The sequence below is a fragment of the Mya arenaria genome, chromosome 4, assembly GCF_026914265.1.
Source record: "Mya arenaria isolate MELC-2E11 chromosome 4, ASM2691426v1".
In the NCBI taxonomy this organism is placed as follows: Eukaryota; Metazoa; Mollusca; class Bivalvia; order Myida; family Myidae; genus Mya; species Mya arenaria.
Window position 1 is genome coordinate 47723387 of NC_069125.1, and position 18475 is coordinate 47741861.

At 35.5% G+C, this 18475-nt stretch overlaps 2 protein-coding genes across 3 annotated transcripts; one reads left to right on the plus strand and one right to left on the minus strand.

Annotated features, from left to right (window-relative positions):
• The first annotated feature begins 1667 nt into the window (after positions 1-1667).
• Positions 1668-10017, plus strand: LOC128232157 (galactose-3-O-sulfotransferase 2-like). 2 transcript variants are annotated; one of them, XM_052945558.1, is made up of 2 exons: positions 1668-2090; positions 7561-10017. In XM_052945558.1, the coding sequence occupies exons 1-2, from the start codon at positions 1972-1974 to the stop codon at positions 8705-8707; spliced, it is 1266 nt and encodes a 421-aa protein (XP_052801518.1). In that variant the 5' UTR covers positions 1668-1971; the 3' UTR covers positions 8708-10017. The 2 variants fall into 2 exon arrangements, with proteins under 2 accessions (XP_052801518.1, XP_052801519.1); XM_052945559.1 differs by lacking the exon at positions 1668-2090 and adding an exon at positions 4274-4348.
• A 7197-nt stretch (positions 10018-17214) lies between these two features.
• On the minus strand, positions 17215-18108 carry LOC128230879 (uncharacterized). The gene has a single exon (XM_052943307.1). The coding sequence runs from the start codon at positions 18106-18108 to the stop codon at positions 17215-17217; it is 894 nt and encodes a 297-aa protein (XP_052799267.1).
• Positions 18109-18475: the final 367 nt, after the last annotated feature.

The window sequence follows — 18475 nt, forward strand, 5'->3', positions numbered from 1 at the left end:
CACGAGTTATATACCCTGATATAGATCGGTTTGGTACAGAATCCCGGTTCTCCAAAAAATACAAAAAAAAATATGCCTTCCTACTTATTCTATTTTATTAAGTGATGTAAGTCGAAACAATTTTTTTGGCCTAACAGGTCTGCATGCATGTATGTAATTGCGACACACAGACTGACGGGTGGACGAACGGACGTTATCGGGCAATCATGAGCTTTATTTAAACTGAAACAGAAAACAGTTTGTTCCCGCAGGGCGGGGATTTTACCTAGGATAGGCGGAACCGAAAGTCAAAGTCCCCGCTATTCCCCAGACCTCGGGGGAGGGAGAGGGGCGTGGTTAAATTTGACTGGTGCATTAAACGTTTGCAAACCACTACGTTGATAGTGCAGTGTGTGTATATCACGTGTTAATTGTGTCATAAATGCTACGTAGGATGGCAACAGATTGCTTTAAACAAAAGTAACTCTACTACTTCTTCAACATTTTAAATGAAACATAGCGCAGTCTACGCTGTTAACGGAGCCCCGCCTTCAGTCGTTTACCAGAGTTTGATTGAATGTTCAGCTTCTTAAAACACTTCGACAAACCTTTTCCTAAAAACGGCTGTCTGACGGAGCACTGTCGAAACATTAGTTTGGAAGCAGGTTTGTCGAAGTGTTTGATGAAACTAATCACCTTATGGAACTCCGGAAATAAAACGAAAGTGGGGCTCTTAAAGCAGCATAGACTGCCCTTTGTTACATTTTAAATGTTGTAGTTAATGAAAAGTTATCTTTTTGAAGTCTTCATTTTAAGCAAAATGTTGCCTTCCGACGTAGTATATATGACGTAATTTATCACGTGGTATACACACACTGAGTAAACTACTTCATTTAACGAAGCTAAACGGCATTGATGGCCATTGACTTTTTTTAGCCAAAAAAACGTAATAAAATGTCGTTACGTATGAAGATACTGTCGTATAAGAATGTGCATACACTTGTACTTAAATGAGTGTTCAATTATATAAAGTATGTAGGCGCGTAGCTGACTGTACGCAAATACGCTGTTGCGTAATGAAATTTTGATAGGTCGAAGTTTTTGTCATACCAAAACACCCAAATTTGAAATAGCCCCTCCAACAACTAACCCCCCCCCCCCCAAAGCTACTCTTTCCCTGGCTACGCGCCTGGTCTTTCACAAGCCTACTTGCGTGTATGAACGCTAAATCTATTCGCTTAACCTGGGTATATATTTTGAGAGCAAGTTAGCATTCTTTTTTTATGAAGAGAAGTAACTCAACAAGCTTTCAATATTGGTGTATATAGAGTTACTTTTCTTTCATAAATAGACTGATATGTGCCGAGTTTTCAGAAAACAGTCAGTTGTGAAAATGATAAAAAAAAACGTTACCGTTGTTGTTTGTACTGTCTTTCTTATGGTGGCGGATTTCTACGCAGTTGTGTTCTTCCGTCATATGTCTAGGCAAAGTATGCCAAGGTGAACTCTGACCGCACATTTTCGCTCCGCTACAGCCCGGCCACTTTTCAACAACTAGCTCATACACGAACCACACGACAAAATTTAATGCTTCTCTTAAACTTTAATTTAATCGCATTAGAATATGACTGAATAGAGCTACGTTTGTAGAGTAAATATTTATCAGGTACTTTTAATACGATAAGGTTAAAAGCCTGTTGGCCATTTAAATACTGATAGAAAGTGTGTGAGAACTGATCTGGTGAATTATGAGCAATCAAGGTAAAAGTCAATACGGTTTTAGACAAGCAGGTAAAAAAAAATCGGATGTATATTCGCGCGTACCAGATCATAATTGGAAAGCACAGTAGGAAGCAGATCTGACAGAGAAATGACAGAACCAGAAAATCGGGGACGTGGCGCTGACCGCGTTTCTCTGACACGTTTACGCGGTGCCGTAAAGTAGAACACTGTAAAGTGGCTGCAGGTCGCAATGTAAACAGAAAACTCGTGATGGATACTGGCTTAAAGACGAAGAGGAGATACCATATTTTGTTCTTCGTTCTCAGGAAAAATAGGAATGACAGTGTTAAAGATGAAAACAGGAGTAAGAAAAGAAAATGCTCAAAATGGTGAGTGTCGTTATAAGTTCATGTATACAAGTACTCTTTGATTTATTTTACCTCTGTTGAGGAAATCATTGTACAACAACTGTCAGCATGCACATATACATTGACCTTAATCGGAAAAATCAGAGGAACTATAAAAAACGTTAAGATATTTGCTCGTGTTCTATTGAACTTGATCAATATGTATACACCAACTCGGATCGCGTGTACATCTGGGACAAGAATGATATTGTGACAACAAAAGGAAAGATGTTAAATTATGATAAAATACCTGTATACTACAGACAAAAGCTTGTAATCTAATCATTGAAACCTCAATACCATGTACATTTTCAATTATTTACGCTCACTCATGCGACAGTTTGTTATACATGTAAATACGTTTTATGAAAATGGCCGAAGCATCGCCTCTTAACAAGTTAATCAAATCTAACCATCCACATCATGATTTATTGACAAAATTAATTCACATTAAAGAGCTAGCTTGTAAGCTGACCGATATATCCAGTGCATCAGGTTAGTAAAATCGTGTTAGTGTTATTAACTTATTAATGGTCAACGCACAGACTTCACACCAATGTAGATCGGCATTAAAGCATGTTGTTTTTGCCATGTTAGCGAAAATGTAGCAAAAAGGGGTCAAGTTCTTCTAATGCAATATCGATTACGCTCGCTCAAAGGGTACTGTTCGATATAAATAACTAGTGTTTAACATTGATCGGCTGGTTAATTACGGCCGAGTTAATTATTTTCCTTACAACCAGTAACATGAATTATTCACGCAACTACAACACATACATGTGCAACGTATATGTAAGACCAATATATAGATAAGACGTAGAATAATCAGTTGAAATACAAGCTGTATAGTACCATAAATGATTCAAGTTTCAAATAATACAAAACTACTTTGCATGACTTTAGAGTAGTGCGTATGTGCACATTCATGCACCAGAGCCGTCATGAATTTTATCCAGTAGTTTAAAGTGACACTCTTTTTCAAAATCAACACATGATACACATGTATAACATACATACGATTTTGAGTGATAATTTTTTACTACTTACTAAATAATGCATTGATGGAAAATATTAATTATTGGTAACAAGATTGTTACCGTGTATTTAATAGCTGAAAACGCAAGAATGATTGGTGAGTGCTAAAATGTTTACTGTGATCTACTATCTTCTCATGAGTTTTCTGCATCTTTCTTTAAAATTAAACATGGTATCCTTCATAAGAACCACTGTTTTTATATAATTTCCTTTTTGGTATATTAAACCAATTGTATTGTGGTAATCTTATTTGGGATAATGTGTGCATCTTTAAATGAATACAAAGTTAGGGAAGTAGAACTATGGAGATTTTAGTTAATTGAAGCTACGACTAAGGTTCTGTATCCGAAAAGCTCCCAGACTGTTCAATCTTACTGTTTATGTATCAGCCTATAGTTGCAATTCAGAATATAGAGCAGATCTTGCACGGAACTGAATATCTTAATTCAATTTGAACTTCAAAGGGCGAAATTCAGCATATTTTCAACAACCCATTCATACACTTCTATTTTTTATCTTGTGTTTTTTACTCGTTTCCTTTCGTGCTTTGTGTCTTGATCCAAATCTACATCGTGTTTAAATTTTTGGCACATGGACCCTTTAGCAATCTTTTGCAAGTGTTGTTTTGTATTCAATTGAATGTTATCATATAACACTGCTGATTACCCTCTGAAACAGGCTTTAAAACTCGTTTGATTCAATTGTTACAAAAAAATGCGAAGGCAGGAAATCTTAAAAAAACCCAGCTGGTTTGAATTAAGCTCAAGACAATATTTAAATGTGCCTGATCAGAGACGACTCTTGCGCTTTCCTAAATTATCAAATGTTATTTAAATATCAAATATTGGTTCAAATGTTGAAGCCTTCTTTATTATACGTGAAGGAACCCATTAATGTCCGCTTATACCCACTAACAATCTTGTCATCGGGCCAAGCGAGGTTTTTCGTTGATTGAACACAAGTAGATCATGGCTGTTATGCTAGTTATGCATGTTCTGTTCATATTAACAAAGGTCTCAAGGCCAGGCGTACTTGATATAAATAAATGTATCTACATTATTTATGAATATACCAAAGATCTATCTGTTCGGAAGGGCGAGCAAAACAGTTTGGTTTTTATGTTATTGCTTCTGTATTCAAATAAAGAAGCCTTTTTAAAATGGGACGAAACTTTTCACGAGTGAGATTATGGATGTGCATTTGTCGTAAGCTCACTTTAATTTTAGTATGGATATTTTTTCTAATTTTTTTTATCCGAATTGCATTGTCATTTTTCGTATTGTTTTACTTTTATCAATTATAACATCCTCTCCGGTTGTTTGTAGAGTTTTACCAGTTAAATAAAAGGATATTTCATGTTTGTTTGTTTTTTTCAAACAGTAAAAAATATCGATTTGATATGTTTCATTATTTTGAAAATTTAGCCCGTTCCGTTTTTAAAATTAAACAGGACTTGGGCACAATATCAACTTCAACTTTAAAGTTCATTGACAAACCGGCATATAACAATACCTTGTGTCATTAAATACATTTAACATTGAACAGACAGCCGAAAAATGAATATTTATAAAACAAATGCATGTAATGTAATTAAGGAGTACATATTTGTAAAGAACGACCGAAATGACGCTACGTGCACAAACAGTTCGGCGCGTTTTCTAAATAAAGGAAGTAAATGTCTTTAATAACTTTTAGGCATATATTATAATAAGTAAATAATAAGCAATAACATGTATGTTTCAGTGTAAGATCACAATATATTTGACCTCGCGAACACCTCGGAGCTGCACCGCTCGTGAAATATAATTGTTGTTGCTCAATCGGTGAACTTTTATATTAACGACATAACACTAAAACAACATTTATCCTCCACTTAAGTGGGTTGCAGACTACAAGTATCTTTCATGTGTCTCCTGTTTGGATAAAAACATCCGACCCGAGAGCGCGCGCGTAATCCGGTAACGTGGCTTACCGAGTTACCGGCCACACAATGTGCCCGAGGGTGGTATTATTCGATCTGGACCTATTCATGAGAGAAACTTATATTCTTCAACCCATTCATATCGAGGATAATTGTTGTTATAGTCTGCCTATTGGCATGCGTCCCTCCCTCACACTCGAAATTTGTATGGTTTAAGATGTTAGTAATGGGGTCTGGGGATACTCGCCGAAGAAATCTTTAACAATTTAACAAGTCCTAAATAGTGCGTTTTGCGCGAATTTATTACTTTTCCTCTCCGATATTGAAATCAAAAGTAAAGTTGGTCGATTGTAGGGGGGGGGGGGGGGTCGCGCCTGGGGAGCTCCCACCCTGCACCCGCCAGTGATTATAGTAGAGGTCTGATCAATACTTTGTAACATATGACCTAACAAGATGGTACCCATCTGTCACCGAGCGCCGTTTTAAAGTATTCATGTCGTTACTGAATGCCTGGTTACTCCATATTAAATTAACATCATTTAAAGGCATTCGGAACTTTTTGGCCATTTTCCATCGAAAACTACATGTCAGAAATTTAAACACTTTAACTACGTCACAAGTAGATCGCGTAGTAATTTCAATTTAGCAGATACACTTGAAGACTTTACTCTTGGGAATCATAATTATTGATGCAATAATTCACTTCAATGGCAATCAGTTTAAACTAGATAAAACACAATACACATTAAAACACTTCAATTAATTAATACTGTTATCTTACATTTAGCGAAATACTTCTACTGATGTACCCGCATACATCAGAAGTTGTTTTCGATGGAAAAAAAAAATATATTTGAATTCATCGTCTAACATTATGATAAATGTGATTAGAAACAACCCGGGCAGACGAATATACGATTTTTTCGTTTATCGTGTTTTGCCCTGATGGATGCGCTACATAAAATCGTTGTGGCATCTGTGAAATACAATTCTGCACGTTTCACAAAAACCCACCTAGATTTTGCCCTAGAATTGCCACAAACCGATATAACTGTGTTACAGTCTGAAGTCTCATTGCAACAGTCAGTAGCCGCCTATCGAATCATCATCCTTTAACGCATTTGAAAACTGAAAATATAAGGTCGCTATGAACGTGAGTGAGTCTACTTATCAAGATCATACTTCCGACATCAGCAAACACATCATGGTCCCGAGCATCTAGTTGTTGATTCTTGATTGTGTCAATAGTCAAAGTTTATTAACTACTAGTTCTGTATTTTTCTATAATTCTTAAGTCTGTTTAAGTCAAACAACGGCCCGTATACGTTTGTATCTTATGCCTTCCATCCGTCACACACATGCACTACATACATTGTCGGTGTACACCATTGGCAATGACACGTCATGTCACTGTCGATATCATTTAGTGCAAAATTTGCCTTTTACACGTAATTTCATTCTGCGACATAGTTATAATTCGACGGTAGACCAGGGCCAGTATTCAATAAAGTTCTTATCCTTATCCTTAGACATGCCTCAGTGATTCCATTCAGTTGATTGGTCAATTTATTTTACAGTCCAATCAAAATGCTAAGATTTCACTCTTAAATTTAAGATGGATCTAAGTTGTTTATTGAATATGGCCCCAGGAGTTAAATGTAAAGAACATACAAACATGAAACTTCATAGGATTGTTGGTCAGCGAGTGAAATTATGCATCTGCAATTTGTTTGACATTAGTCATGGCCCGTTGATTAAGGCAGAAATGGTCTTAAATAAATTGTGATGCATTTCGCTCACAATGTATTTCTCCTGCCCATTTGAAACTTCACGTGAAGTCGGTCAGCATGTAAAATGTCCATCTGCATTTTTGTGACATTTAACAAGAGTTATAATTTCCCTTGACTTAATAAAAAAAATGGTCTGTAAACTGTTGTGATGCATGATGCTCAAAAGGCAGTGTGCCTACACACATGACACATTTGCGCTTGAAACTTGTGTGACATTTCACTTGGTCTAACGAAAGTTGACGCACTTAGTAAGTAAAAAATAATAATATTTGAAAAAACTTGTTTCGCATGTGCCTGTAACTTCAACATATTTGTACTCACACCCATGAAAAATAATTGGAATGTTGTTCTGCATTGGAATTTGTGCACATGAAATTTGTGTGACATTTCACTTCGTCTAACAGAAGTTATGGCCATTGACTAAGTACAAAAGGCCTGAAAAATATTGTACCCAAGTAAGCTCCAAAATAATTGCACCTAAAGTCATGAAACTTCATAGAAAGGTTTGTCAGCGAGGAAATTTGTGCAATTTATTTTAAAAATGTATGGAACACAATTCAGGGGGACATAACAATGCCATGACGTTGGTGAGTTTTATAACGTACATGTTGTTATTTCCATAACATGATACTTTACCATTCAGGTGGCGTTTGCGGGGTATTCATTACTTCTGTGGTTGCTCTAGTTTCAATGTATATATTTTCAGGGGCAGACAATGGGTGGTAATAACGGCAATCCTGCTGGTCCTCTATACAGTCTTTTCCAAACCGCACCTCTTCACAAACCTCTCTCACAAGATATCAAACTACATCAACATCAACTGGAACCTCACAATACCGGAAGTAAGACATGTGGGGTTCTTGAAAGTGCACAAGGCTGGCGGAAGTACCATCCAAAACATCCTCTTCCGGTTCGGAATTCGTAGAAATGTCTCATTTGTTATGCCAGTCACACAGTACAAGCTTTCCGAGTTTGGTAAAGTGCCTTATGACATTCTAAATAATAAACAGGGTCACCATTTTGACATACTAACGATACATTCAGTGTACAACGAAAGTGTATACGCGCGGCTTCTTCCCAGGGACGCCGCCCGTGTCGCCATAGTGAGGGACCCCCTCGAGGTGATGGTCTCCGGGGCGTACTATCACAGGGACGTCTGGGGCGTCGACTATCTACGCAAAGTGCCTAATGATAATTACATCAAGAATCTGATATTATTTCCGGAAATGTACGACAACAATGAATTTAGTTTAACTAGAAACAGCATGGCAATGGATTTTGGTTTTCCAAAAGGGCTGCATTGCACAGAGTCAGACAGGGTTCAGCATTATCTGTCCTACCTAAACGAGAATTTTGACTTAGTGATGATACTTGAGCGTTTTGACGAGTCCCTTGTTTTACTGAAGAGATTGTTACGCTGGACATTAAAGGATATACTATATATTCCGCAGAATACTCACCACCATCCTGCAATATCAGACTTGAATCTCTCGTCTTCCGACATCAGCAAGTTCGAACTCAGAAATTTCCTGGATGTTTCCTTATACCACTACTTTTCCAACATTTTCAAATCAAAAGTGCTGGCGGCAGGTGATGACTTTAAGTATGAGGTCGAGCACCTGCAGAGCGTGGTTTCCAAGGTGACGGACTACTGCGTGTTCCACGAGCGACACTCCAGCTCACGTGACCTAACGGTTTACCAATCTGATTGGAACGCAGAATTTACGGTGAACGCCGAAGACTGTCGGGAAATGATGACGTCAGAACTCTATTTCATTGACAAAATACGCTCAGACGTCAAATTAAATCTCAGAGGTGTTTATAACAAAACATTCTCGTTTAAAGATTTATAATAACGCGTTTGATGTGTAGAACATGGTTAAATGAATGGTTTATTTTTATACTATTGAAATTGTGATAAGTTTGAAATTGCTCACTACTCAAACAACAGCATTACACTGTCGAAACGACTTTTATGCATTTAAACGTGCATTTATAGTTTATTTTCTCTATCATTCCAAAATACTGCAGATACGCATTTTATTTCCATATTGATTGAATATCGAGTTGTATAAAGTTGGCATGGTATACAAATAAGCATGGACATTATAAAATATATTCTGTCTATATACTACGGAACTCCGTTAGGACAATCGCTCGTGAACGTGTTGATCTAAAACGCGATAATCGATGCGACGATGATAAAACACGCGAAATCACGAAACTACGATAACGAAAACGCGATATCACGATGTAACGATAGTAAAAACGCGTAAGTATATCGCGTTATCAGCATCGTACTTACGTGCTATCGTAATCATAGTCTCGTGATTTCGCGTTTTATCATCGTACTGTCTAATATCGCAATTCAGATCAACACGTTTACATGCGATGGTCCTAACGGAGTTCCATAGTCTATATAAGTATAGGTAAGACAAGATAGTAAAATGTGTATCATTGTTTAAGATTCAGTCAATTCTGAAGTTAAAAGCTCTTCAATCGGTTTAAAGCTAGTCCAACTCAAACACTTCCATACACTAATCAAAACACAAATGAGTAATACACTTCTTGTATTGTTGGTTTGGACCGTAATTATTTAGTGCTAAATTGAAAGAAAATTGTTAAATAACGTTCATATGGATGTTTTAGTTTTATGTAATATGGCATTGTGTATTTCCGTGATTGTCTGTTTGATTTGTGTCGGTATGTATTCAAACAGGCTCTTAGTTAAAAGGTTGGTTTTTTATACCGACTTTCTCCAATGTTTTAAAGCGTGTTAATTAAGCTAAATTTCGTACATTATCTTGATTTTTTTAATAGAAAAAAGTTCATCGTGATCATCATAAAAGTTTCCCTTTAAAGTCCCAAAGGTCATAAACTTGTGAAGAAGTCCGATAAAGTGGTTCACTTCGTCTGGTTCACTTCGGTAATACATCACTTCGTCTGAAATTCGCGTCATTCATCGTACATGACCGTTTCTACTGTTTGAAGAAGTTTGATAAAGCTATCACGTTTTAAATCTATGTTATATAGTTAAGACTTTATGCAACAAAGTGTGTTAATAAAGTATGAACATTGGCTTGTGCGATGTATTTGTTGTATATTGTTTGATTGTTTAAAATGTTATTTGTTATTTGCAACTAGTAAAGCATGGAAAGTCGTATAAGTCTGATGTCGTTGATTCGTTTCACTTCTATGGGAAGGGGCTACAAAACAGATTCGTAGATTTAGATTTTATTATTTTATGTGAAACGCAAATCGTATTCCGGCAATTGCGCATGGTGATGGTTTGTTAAGACAATGACTCTGGACCAGTTGTCAATGCTATTCTTATATAACATGAGTATGTATCTCAGGTAAATTGTCTTGTAGATGCTATATGACCTGGATCTAAGTCAGCAAATGTGAGTTTATTAGCTCAACTATTCGAAGAGTAAGGAGGCTATAATACTATCCCCGACGTCGGCGTCGGTGTCGGCGTCCGTTTAAGGTTTCAGGCAAGTTGTCATTTTCACTTATAACTCAAATACCCTTCATTCAATTCAATTAATACTTCACGCAATTGTTCAGGATTATCACACACTGAGCTTACATAACTCCATGTTGTCCTTAATACAAATTTATGATTGACTTGGGAACTCAGATTAAAGTTCTAGGGCACATTGTGGCCGGTTAAAGTTTAAAGGCCAAGTTTAAGGAATGTTTGGCATGATAATCCCCTGCTGTGCATCTCCTGCTAATTGCACTGGTGTCACAGTAGGGGCCAATTTTCTATGTATTCGTTTATTGGCTCAAGGCCATTTATAGAAGGATAATACTAGGCCTTTAAAGGCAAGTTGGGATTTTCACATACTTATTTCTTCTATACTCTTCTTACATTTGACTTAATACGGCCATCATACAATTAGGATACATAACTCCATATTAGCCTAAATACAAATTGTGGCCCTTGATCGACTTGAAAAAAGTTTGGTTGAAGTGTTTTGGGAACTTTGGGTTTAAACTTAGATAGCAAAAAGTATTCATTTAATGGCCTTCAGACTTGATAAATGGTGCTCGAAAATGAACGTTGAACAGAGATCGGCTGTTCAATGTGTGTGCTAAATGGTAACCAAACGTCGCAAATATAAAAAAGTTGATTGTTTTATTTTACAAAACTTTATGTACATGTTAAATACTGGCTAAAGTTCAATTCAACTGAATATATTGAAAAGAAACGAGAACATGAAATAAAAAAGAGTTATTTTACGACTTAACGCCGTTTATTTCTATTGAAACAGGCAAATGAAAGCAGCAAGTGACATAGAAACGTTTAATGATGTAGGAGACACAATGCCATTTGTTTATAATGAGAAGAAACTTCAACTTCATTTATATGATGTTCAATGTTTTATGTCAAATCTTTTTTTATTCAATAAAAATGTATACGAACTAAAAACAAAATATGTTTTCAATAATTGCAATATACTTTGTCAATAAAATTATGACTAGATCTAAAAATATTTATTGGCTCGAAGAAATATTTGTGCACATAAACATGTTTATGTCACGTGTTAAAAAATATACTTACTTAATAAAATATTAATATGCAGTATATTTTAATGCAGTAGATATATATCTGTGTAAGGTAAAATAATATTTGGTATAATTTGCATGATCGAGAAATCAGGTTTATTGCATCAAGAAACTTCAATATGGCAGCTTCCATGATTACAAGGTGATAACAAGAAACAAAAGCCCAGTGGCTTGATGGCAATAGCTCATATAAATCAGTTGAACTAACCAAAAATATTACTTATTATGGCTAGACGGACTTAAATAAGCTCCGATCATCAAGGCACTGTTGTTGGGCGCTTTCATATTGTTTTGCCTTAACAAAACAGCTGTCACCAGATGTATATAGTATCCCATGATGCTAATTATACCAAATATATTTTTGTAAAAACATTAAAAATTAACGTAATTAAAAATATATATACTTCATAAATATTTTATTTCTTATGGAGCAAATATATATATTTATGCCATAATTCATTTTTTATCGTAAAAAAATATTGAAAAATATTTTTTTTTTCAAATATGCACTTTGTACCGTATTATATTATACAGTACAGAGTGCATATTTGAAAAAAAATATTTTTCAATATTTTTTTTACATATTCGGTATTATAATTTTTAGTAAGGAATTATAAGATTTTTTTTGATTTTTCAAAAAAATGATTGAGTTTGAAAATCCGGTGCCAGTGTGCCATACCCGGTTTTCCTACGAAAGTTTACTTGCGTGATATGTAAGGGAAGTAACTTCGATTACGTAAAATCAGTAAGTTTACTCATAGTTACTCATCGTTTTATATACGTAAATTAGTGACGAGTGCTTATGGTAGAAATCTGACTTCAAAAGAATTGTCGTCAATATGACGATATAGTCTTTGTAGCGTCTATTTGGAAGCGTGAGAAAATGGTCTATTATTTCCGTCCGGATACATGGCAAGTGAAAAGAGACCGGTACAGAGAGTGAAAGGGAACAATTTAGCTTAAATTGTGTACTTGTATGCCTCATATCATCGGAATAACTTGAACTACTGATCATATTAAAACGCATTGCATTAGCGGATCAAGGGAGGTGGGACGCACCCCCATCCCCCATAAATCGTCCAAGTTGTTTTTCATTGTAGGAAAAATAGTAATAGAATGCGCCCAAAATGCACCATTTTGGGCTAGAAATTGATAAAATTTTATTGGGGGATTACCACACCACTCTCCCCCCCCCCCCCCGCTGGCTTATAAAAACATTATTCTGAGGGAAAGGCGCAAGTCAAAAGGTTATGCTCCTAAGTTACGCCACCTCTAACGCCACATCCTGGAGCCGCCCCTGCATTGTAGCGTTAGATAAGTTGCAGTAGCGATTTGTAAGATTGTCTGTGGAGATATTCGGCGTAAGTAGAATATCGAAATCAATACGGCAAGCTGCAAGCAAACCGTTCAGGTGCGATCAGACCAACTCGGCCATTTTCCAACGAAAGCAACCTCGGATTGAATATGGACGGTTTACAATAACAAACCTATATGCATTTAACAACACTGCAAGTAGGCCGCGTAGTAATTTCAATTTATTGATTATACCTAAAAAATTTACCCTTGGAAATCTTAATTATTAATGCAAAAACACACTTCACTGGCAACCAATTTAAACTAAGTAATACAAATTACACGTTAAAACACTTCAATTAATAAAAAAATTATATCATGAATATTGATTTTACGAAGTACTTCTACTGATGCACTGGAAAATGGATGAAGTGTTTCCATTAGTTCAGGTTGAGCTATTAAACTGCAACAAAATACTACTAGTGTAACATATTGGAAAATGGTTACCCAACTATCAGCTTGATATTTCTCTCCGTTTGTTTACATTTTTCTGGAATGATCGGGGATATGAACGCAGTTGGGCTGGTTTAAGTTAACATTGGTTCAGGTGTGTGGCCCGAAGGACTCAACGCGTACTTTAACCAGCCCAACTGAGTTCATATTTTGATAATGACATCAATCAGGCTATTTATTCCTTAAATGGTCACCATTAAGTGCAATGATGTCAGCATTTAACATAACGTCAAAATGCAGCAAAGTTTGACACTGATAGCTTATCAAACAACTTCACGGGACGTCGTTTTTCAAACGAAATTGCACATATTTCAGAAAATGGGCTGGTTTACGTCGTATGACGTTACCACTGGGACTGCTTTTTCCTTATGAATACAAGTTTATTTTAAAGAACTGTAAATCTAGTAAGTAAAGTTCTGATCTGTTATTTGTGTGAATTTTTATTGGTCTGTCCCATGACGATTTGTTGATCTCAGTGACTACAGAAACTGTAGCCTTCGCTCACCACCTTTTAAGTACGGATTCGTGCGACGGGTTAAAATGTGAAGTATCCATTTGCTTCAGTGTCAATAATACCAAAGTGCTTACATTATTCTCATCCTTTTTTTTCAAGTGGACGCCATCAATATAATATAAGTCCGGAAGCAAATCTTGTCAATATTGTCCTTGTAATTCTTATTTTAGAATTATTTACGCGTCTTTTTGGTAATCATGTTTAAAAATGTGCACTACATTAAACGTAAATAAATTGTTCTTAAATTGTCATTTTGTCTGTTTTGACTTTGTTTAGCAGCATGTGAAGTTATGCATCAGCGATTTTGTAAGTGGCTGCAATAAGTAAATACCCTTGAATTAGTAAAACAATTACCCATTGAGCATTCATGTTTTATTATTATTATTAGTATTAGTATTAGTATTAGTATTAGTATTAGTATTAGTATTATTATTATTATAATATGGCAAGCACTCATTCAGGATGATATCCAATACTTCTTATAGAACAGAACAGATTTGTATTACTTGCACATAAACTTTACAGTTTATTGTGTTATATTTAGATATGAATAAAAACAAAAATATTACAACTATACTATGCAGTATGCATTGAGCCACTTATATCAGTGACATCTAAAGGATGAACTGAAAATAATTATTTTGCCATTTAACAAAGTTAGTACAATATTATTTGACTTTCGAAAACATATACATGTTGGAACAATTATTTTTTATATATGACTTACTAACATGACAAATAAAGTATAACTATCTGAACATGAAGATACAACATGATTGAAAATGAAAAGAACTCCTTATTCCGATGCATCAATTTGTAATCTGGTTTATATAAACATTAATAAAGTATATCGAATCTTAAATGCTTCCGATATATATATACAAGGGCAGTAATGTCACAGTGTGTGTATACCACGTGATAAATTGCGCCATAAATGCTACGTCGGAAGGCAATATTTTGCTTTGAATGTAGACTTTAAACAAAGATAACTTCGCTATTTCTTCACCATTTTAAATGAAACATAGTGCAGACTACGGCTCTACGCCGCTTACAGATCTCCGACTTCGGTATTTTACCAAAGTTTGATTGAGAGTCTAGTTTATAAAAACACTTCGACAACCCTTTTCACAAAACCGCCGCCTGATGGAGTCCTGTCAACACATTAGTTTGGCAACAGGTTTGTCGAAGTGTTTGAGGAAACTTTGTCAAAGTGTTTGAGGAAACTAATCACCTAATCAAACAACGATAATAAAATGAAAGCGGGGCTCTTTAAGCAGGATATACAGCCTTTGTGTCATTTAAAATGCTGAAAAGGGGAAAGCTATCTTTGTTTTAAGTATTCATTTTAAGCCTTATGTTGCCTTCCGATGTAGCATATATATATATATATATATATATATATATATATATATATATATATATATATATATATATATATATATATATATATATATATATATATATATATATATATATATATGTGTGTGTGTGTGTGTGTGTGTGTGACGCTTATCCCGTGGTATACACACACTGATGTCAGGTGCGCCCATGTTTCCTGGTTCATTGTTTGGGGTGAAAAACGTCCTCAATTCGGTGAGTTTAAACATTATTTTCTATTTGTTTAAACGATATTTTTAGAAACGACCTAGTGCACCGAATTAAGAGCAATTGCTTGTTAACGATGACGCTTGTTATAGATGAAAATCATGAATGTATCAAAATATCTTTTGAAAACAATGCACGTACGCTCTTACTAGGATAACCGACTAACTCAGTGCATTTTATTTTTTCAAAACTACGATTTTATACCGTTCTCTCTCGTTCAAACCTCATTTGGTACCTTGTTTTGGTCAATAAAAGTTATTGTTAATGTTTTACGAGTGCAGATCGCCAGTTTTGGAGATAAATCGTCAAATTTAAGAACATGCTTACTGGTTCATTTTGTACATTTTCAGAACCCAGATTCATCCCGAATCTGGTAAATCTATGGTACACTAAACTATTAACGATTAGAAGGCGTCGATTGTCTTTCCTAATGCATGTATGTGTACTATAACACATATAAGAAGGGTCATTTTGATAAGTATCTCAAACCTCTCTGCTAAAAGTACTACTGTCATTATATTTTGGCGGTTATATAGTAAGTCGATACGATTTTCTGACGCGATATTGTCTTTATAAGATTCAAATTCAAACTAGGTTTGACATTCTCTATACACAGTTAAAATACCGTTTTCGTTGACCTTCGCATTTTAAATATTCGTCCATAAAGTCTGTTAAAAATACAAATAAATTGTTTTTCCTTCATCATAATTTTTATGTTTTGGTATTAAGATTTAAATTACCAGTGTAATTCAATGTAACACCTTATTAGTTAAAATCTTTAACAACCTGCTCTTGTTCATTTCCTTATACCCAATTCTCATTTCGTTAAGATCGAGTAACAATTTTAAATCTTCTGGGGTTTCATTAAGTACAACCATATCATCGGCAAATAATAATAAAATTAAACATATATCATGCACAGCTAGTCTACAATCATTACTATTTTGTAACGACAACTTTAACCATTGCTCATTAAGACAGATGGAATAAAAAAACGTTTCAGCTCAATAAAACAGCAATATAATCATTTGTTAAAGTTTACATATTTTTTAACAGTCGAGTGAAGAATAGAAACTGCATCAACTGTAGATCGACCCCTCTTATTCAAAATCAATACATACACATTTATAACAAACTTAAAAATTAATTGAAAATATTTATTACTGATAACAAGATTGTAACCGTGTATTTAATAGCAGAAAGCGCAAAAAATATTGAATGATTGGTGAATGCTAAAAGATTTACTGTGATATTCTATAGTTTAATAAGGTAAAATTACCATGTTTTATGCTCATTTCTTTCAAATTCATTTCGGTATCCTTCATATGAACCATTTTTTTCGACATTTATTCATCCTTTTTAGAATATTAAAACACTATTATTAATTGTGGTAAATCTTTTTTGGGAGTAAGAGTGCATGTTTAAATCAAAATGTGCGTCAGAAATTACGTAATTTTCTACACACTAGTTTGATATTCGCTGATTAAGTACACAAACTGTTGACCATAGGTATACCTCTTTAAAACTTTGTTTGGCTTGAGGCAATGAGCATGCAACAACCCCTTGTTTTGACAAACACTAGCTTTTCTAATAAAGAAATGACTTTTCATTGATTTGATATATTAAGTGATGTCTTTTTTGTGATGAATGGCGATTAACTATCTAATGTACTTTTTAACAGTTTTCAACGTGAATGTATAAAATAATTACCCTCGTTTTAATTCAATATAAAATTTGAAACGGTTGAATTTACAATGTACGTGGATTTTAGTCAAGTTTTCCCATGAAATACTTCGAGCCACGGAAGACCGATCACAGATTAACCCATATGCTTTGCGAGTTTCGCAAGTCCTTCCGTTTCTATATGGCGTTGAAACAGGTTTTCAGGAAACACAAGTCCATTCCGGTGATACTCAGCCCGCACCATAAGGACGCAACCGCCGACCCCGTCCAGTGGAACCATCCGGCCCACCGCTTTGAGATCAGCGAGGTATATTCTATCTGATTTTGAGTAGCCCTCAATAACAAGGATTTGTTCCGGTAACATAGATTGAGATTCAACAGACGCGGGTGTTTCTCGCCAGCAGTTTCGGTTGTACATTTTTTAACGCCATTGTAGACTCCAAGACATGGCGGTGCCGTTACGTCGGATCGAGCGTATAGTAATTGTTCAATGAGGTCCGAAGGAAAACATTCCAAGTCGGCGTCTATCCAAACTATGTAGTCAGGATTTGAAATGTTAAGAGCCATTTTCATCAGTAGGTTACGCGACTTAGCCATTTGGGATCGGCGTCGAAGCTGTTTCTGAAACGTGTGTCTGCTTATCAGTTGTGTTTCCTTTAGAGAAACATTGTGTGAAGTATCAAAATGAAACACGCTTGCAGTGTTGAATTCAAAAATATCGGTGAGTTCTTTTGACAGTTTAGCTGCAGTAGCAAATGTATCGTCCGATGAACCATCTTCGCCAAAATAGACGGAAATCAAACGGCGCGGATAGTCCAGTTTAACTAAATTATCTAAGTAGTTTCTGAGCACACGATCAACATTTCGAATCAGGGTGAAAATCGCGATTCTGTCCTCGTAGGTTTTGTTAGGAAGTGAACGGAAATGGTCCAATATTTCTGGCCGGAAGTAGGGGACGACATCCGTCCGAGTTTTTTCCGGCAGCGGAGGCACGTGGTTAAGAGGGCTTTTCCGACTTCCGAGTGCAAGCTTGTTTCTATAACTGACAGAATAACCAGAACTGTTAATCATTGCAGCATTTAGAATTATGGGAATTGGATGATGGAATTGTATTCGTGCTTCACAATAACCTTTTAACGTTTTTCGGGCACTTTGCTCTTTTACATCCTCAACAACTCGCTCTTTTGTTGGAATGATAACTGGTCGTGACACTCAAGCAATCACATTACGCGTTCTTAGTCGTGTATTTTAATAACAAGAGGTCTGGCTTATTTAAGTAAATTCAGGACTCTTAGCGGAAGAGAAAAAATCTTAATATATTAAGTATTTCGGCAGAAATGCCAGATTGTGAATTGGCTAGTTGGGGGGGGGGGGGGGGGGGTAGCAAAGGGGCTTACAGATTAAAGGGACTAGACACCAAATAATACCATACATATTA

Excerpts from the sequence above, each read along its gene's own strand:
- LOC128232157 (XM_052945558.1), top strand. The coding sequence starts at position 1,972 with ATGGATACTGGCTTAAAGACGAAGAGGAGATACCATATTTTGTTCTTC. Across the intron at positions 2,091-7,560 it reads AAAAGAAAATGCTCAAAATG|GGGCAGACAATGGGTGGTAA; the intron begins GTGAGTGTCGTT and ends ATATATTTTCAG.
- LOC128230879 (XM_052943307.1), bottom strand. The coding sequence starts at position 18,108 with ATGATTAACAGTTCTGGTTATTCTGTCAGTTATAGAAACAAGCTTGCA.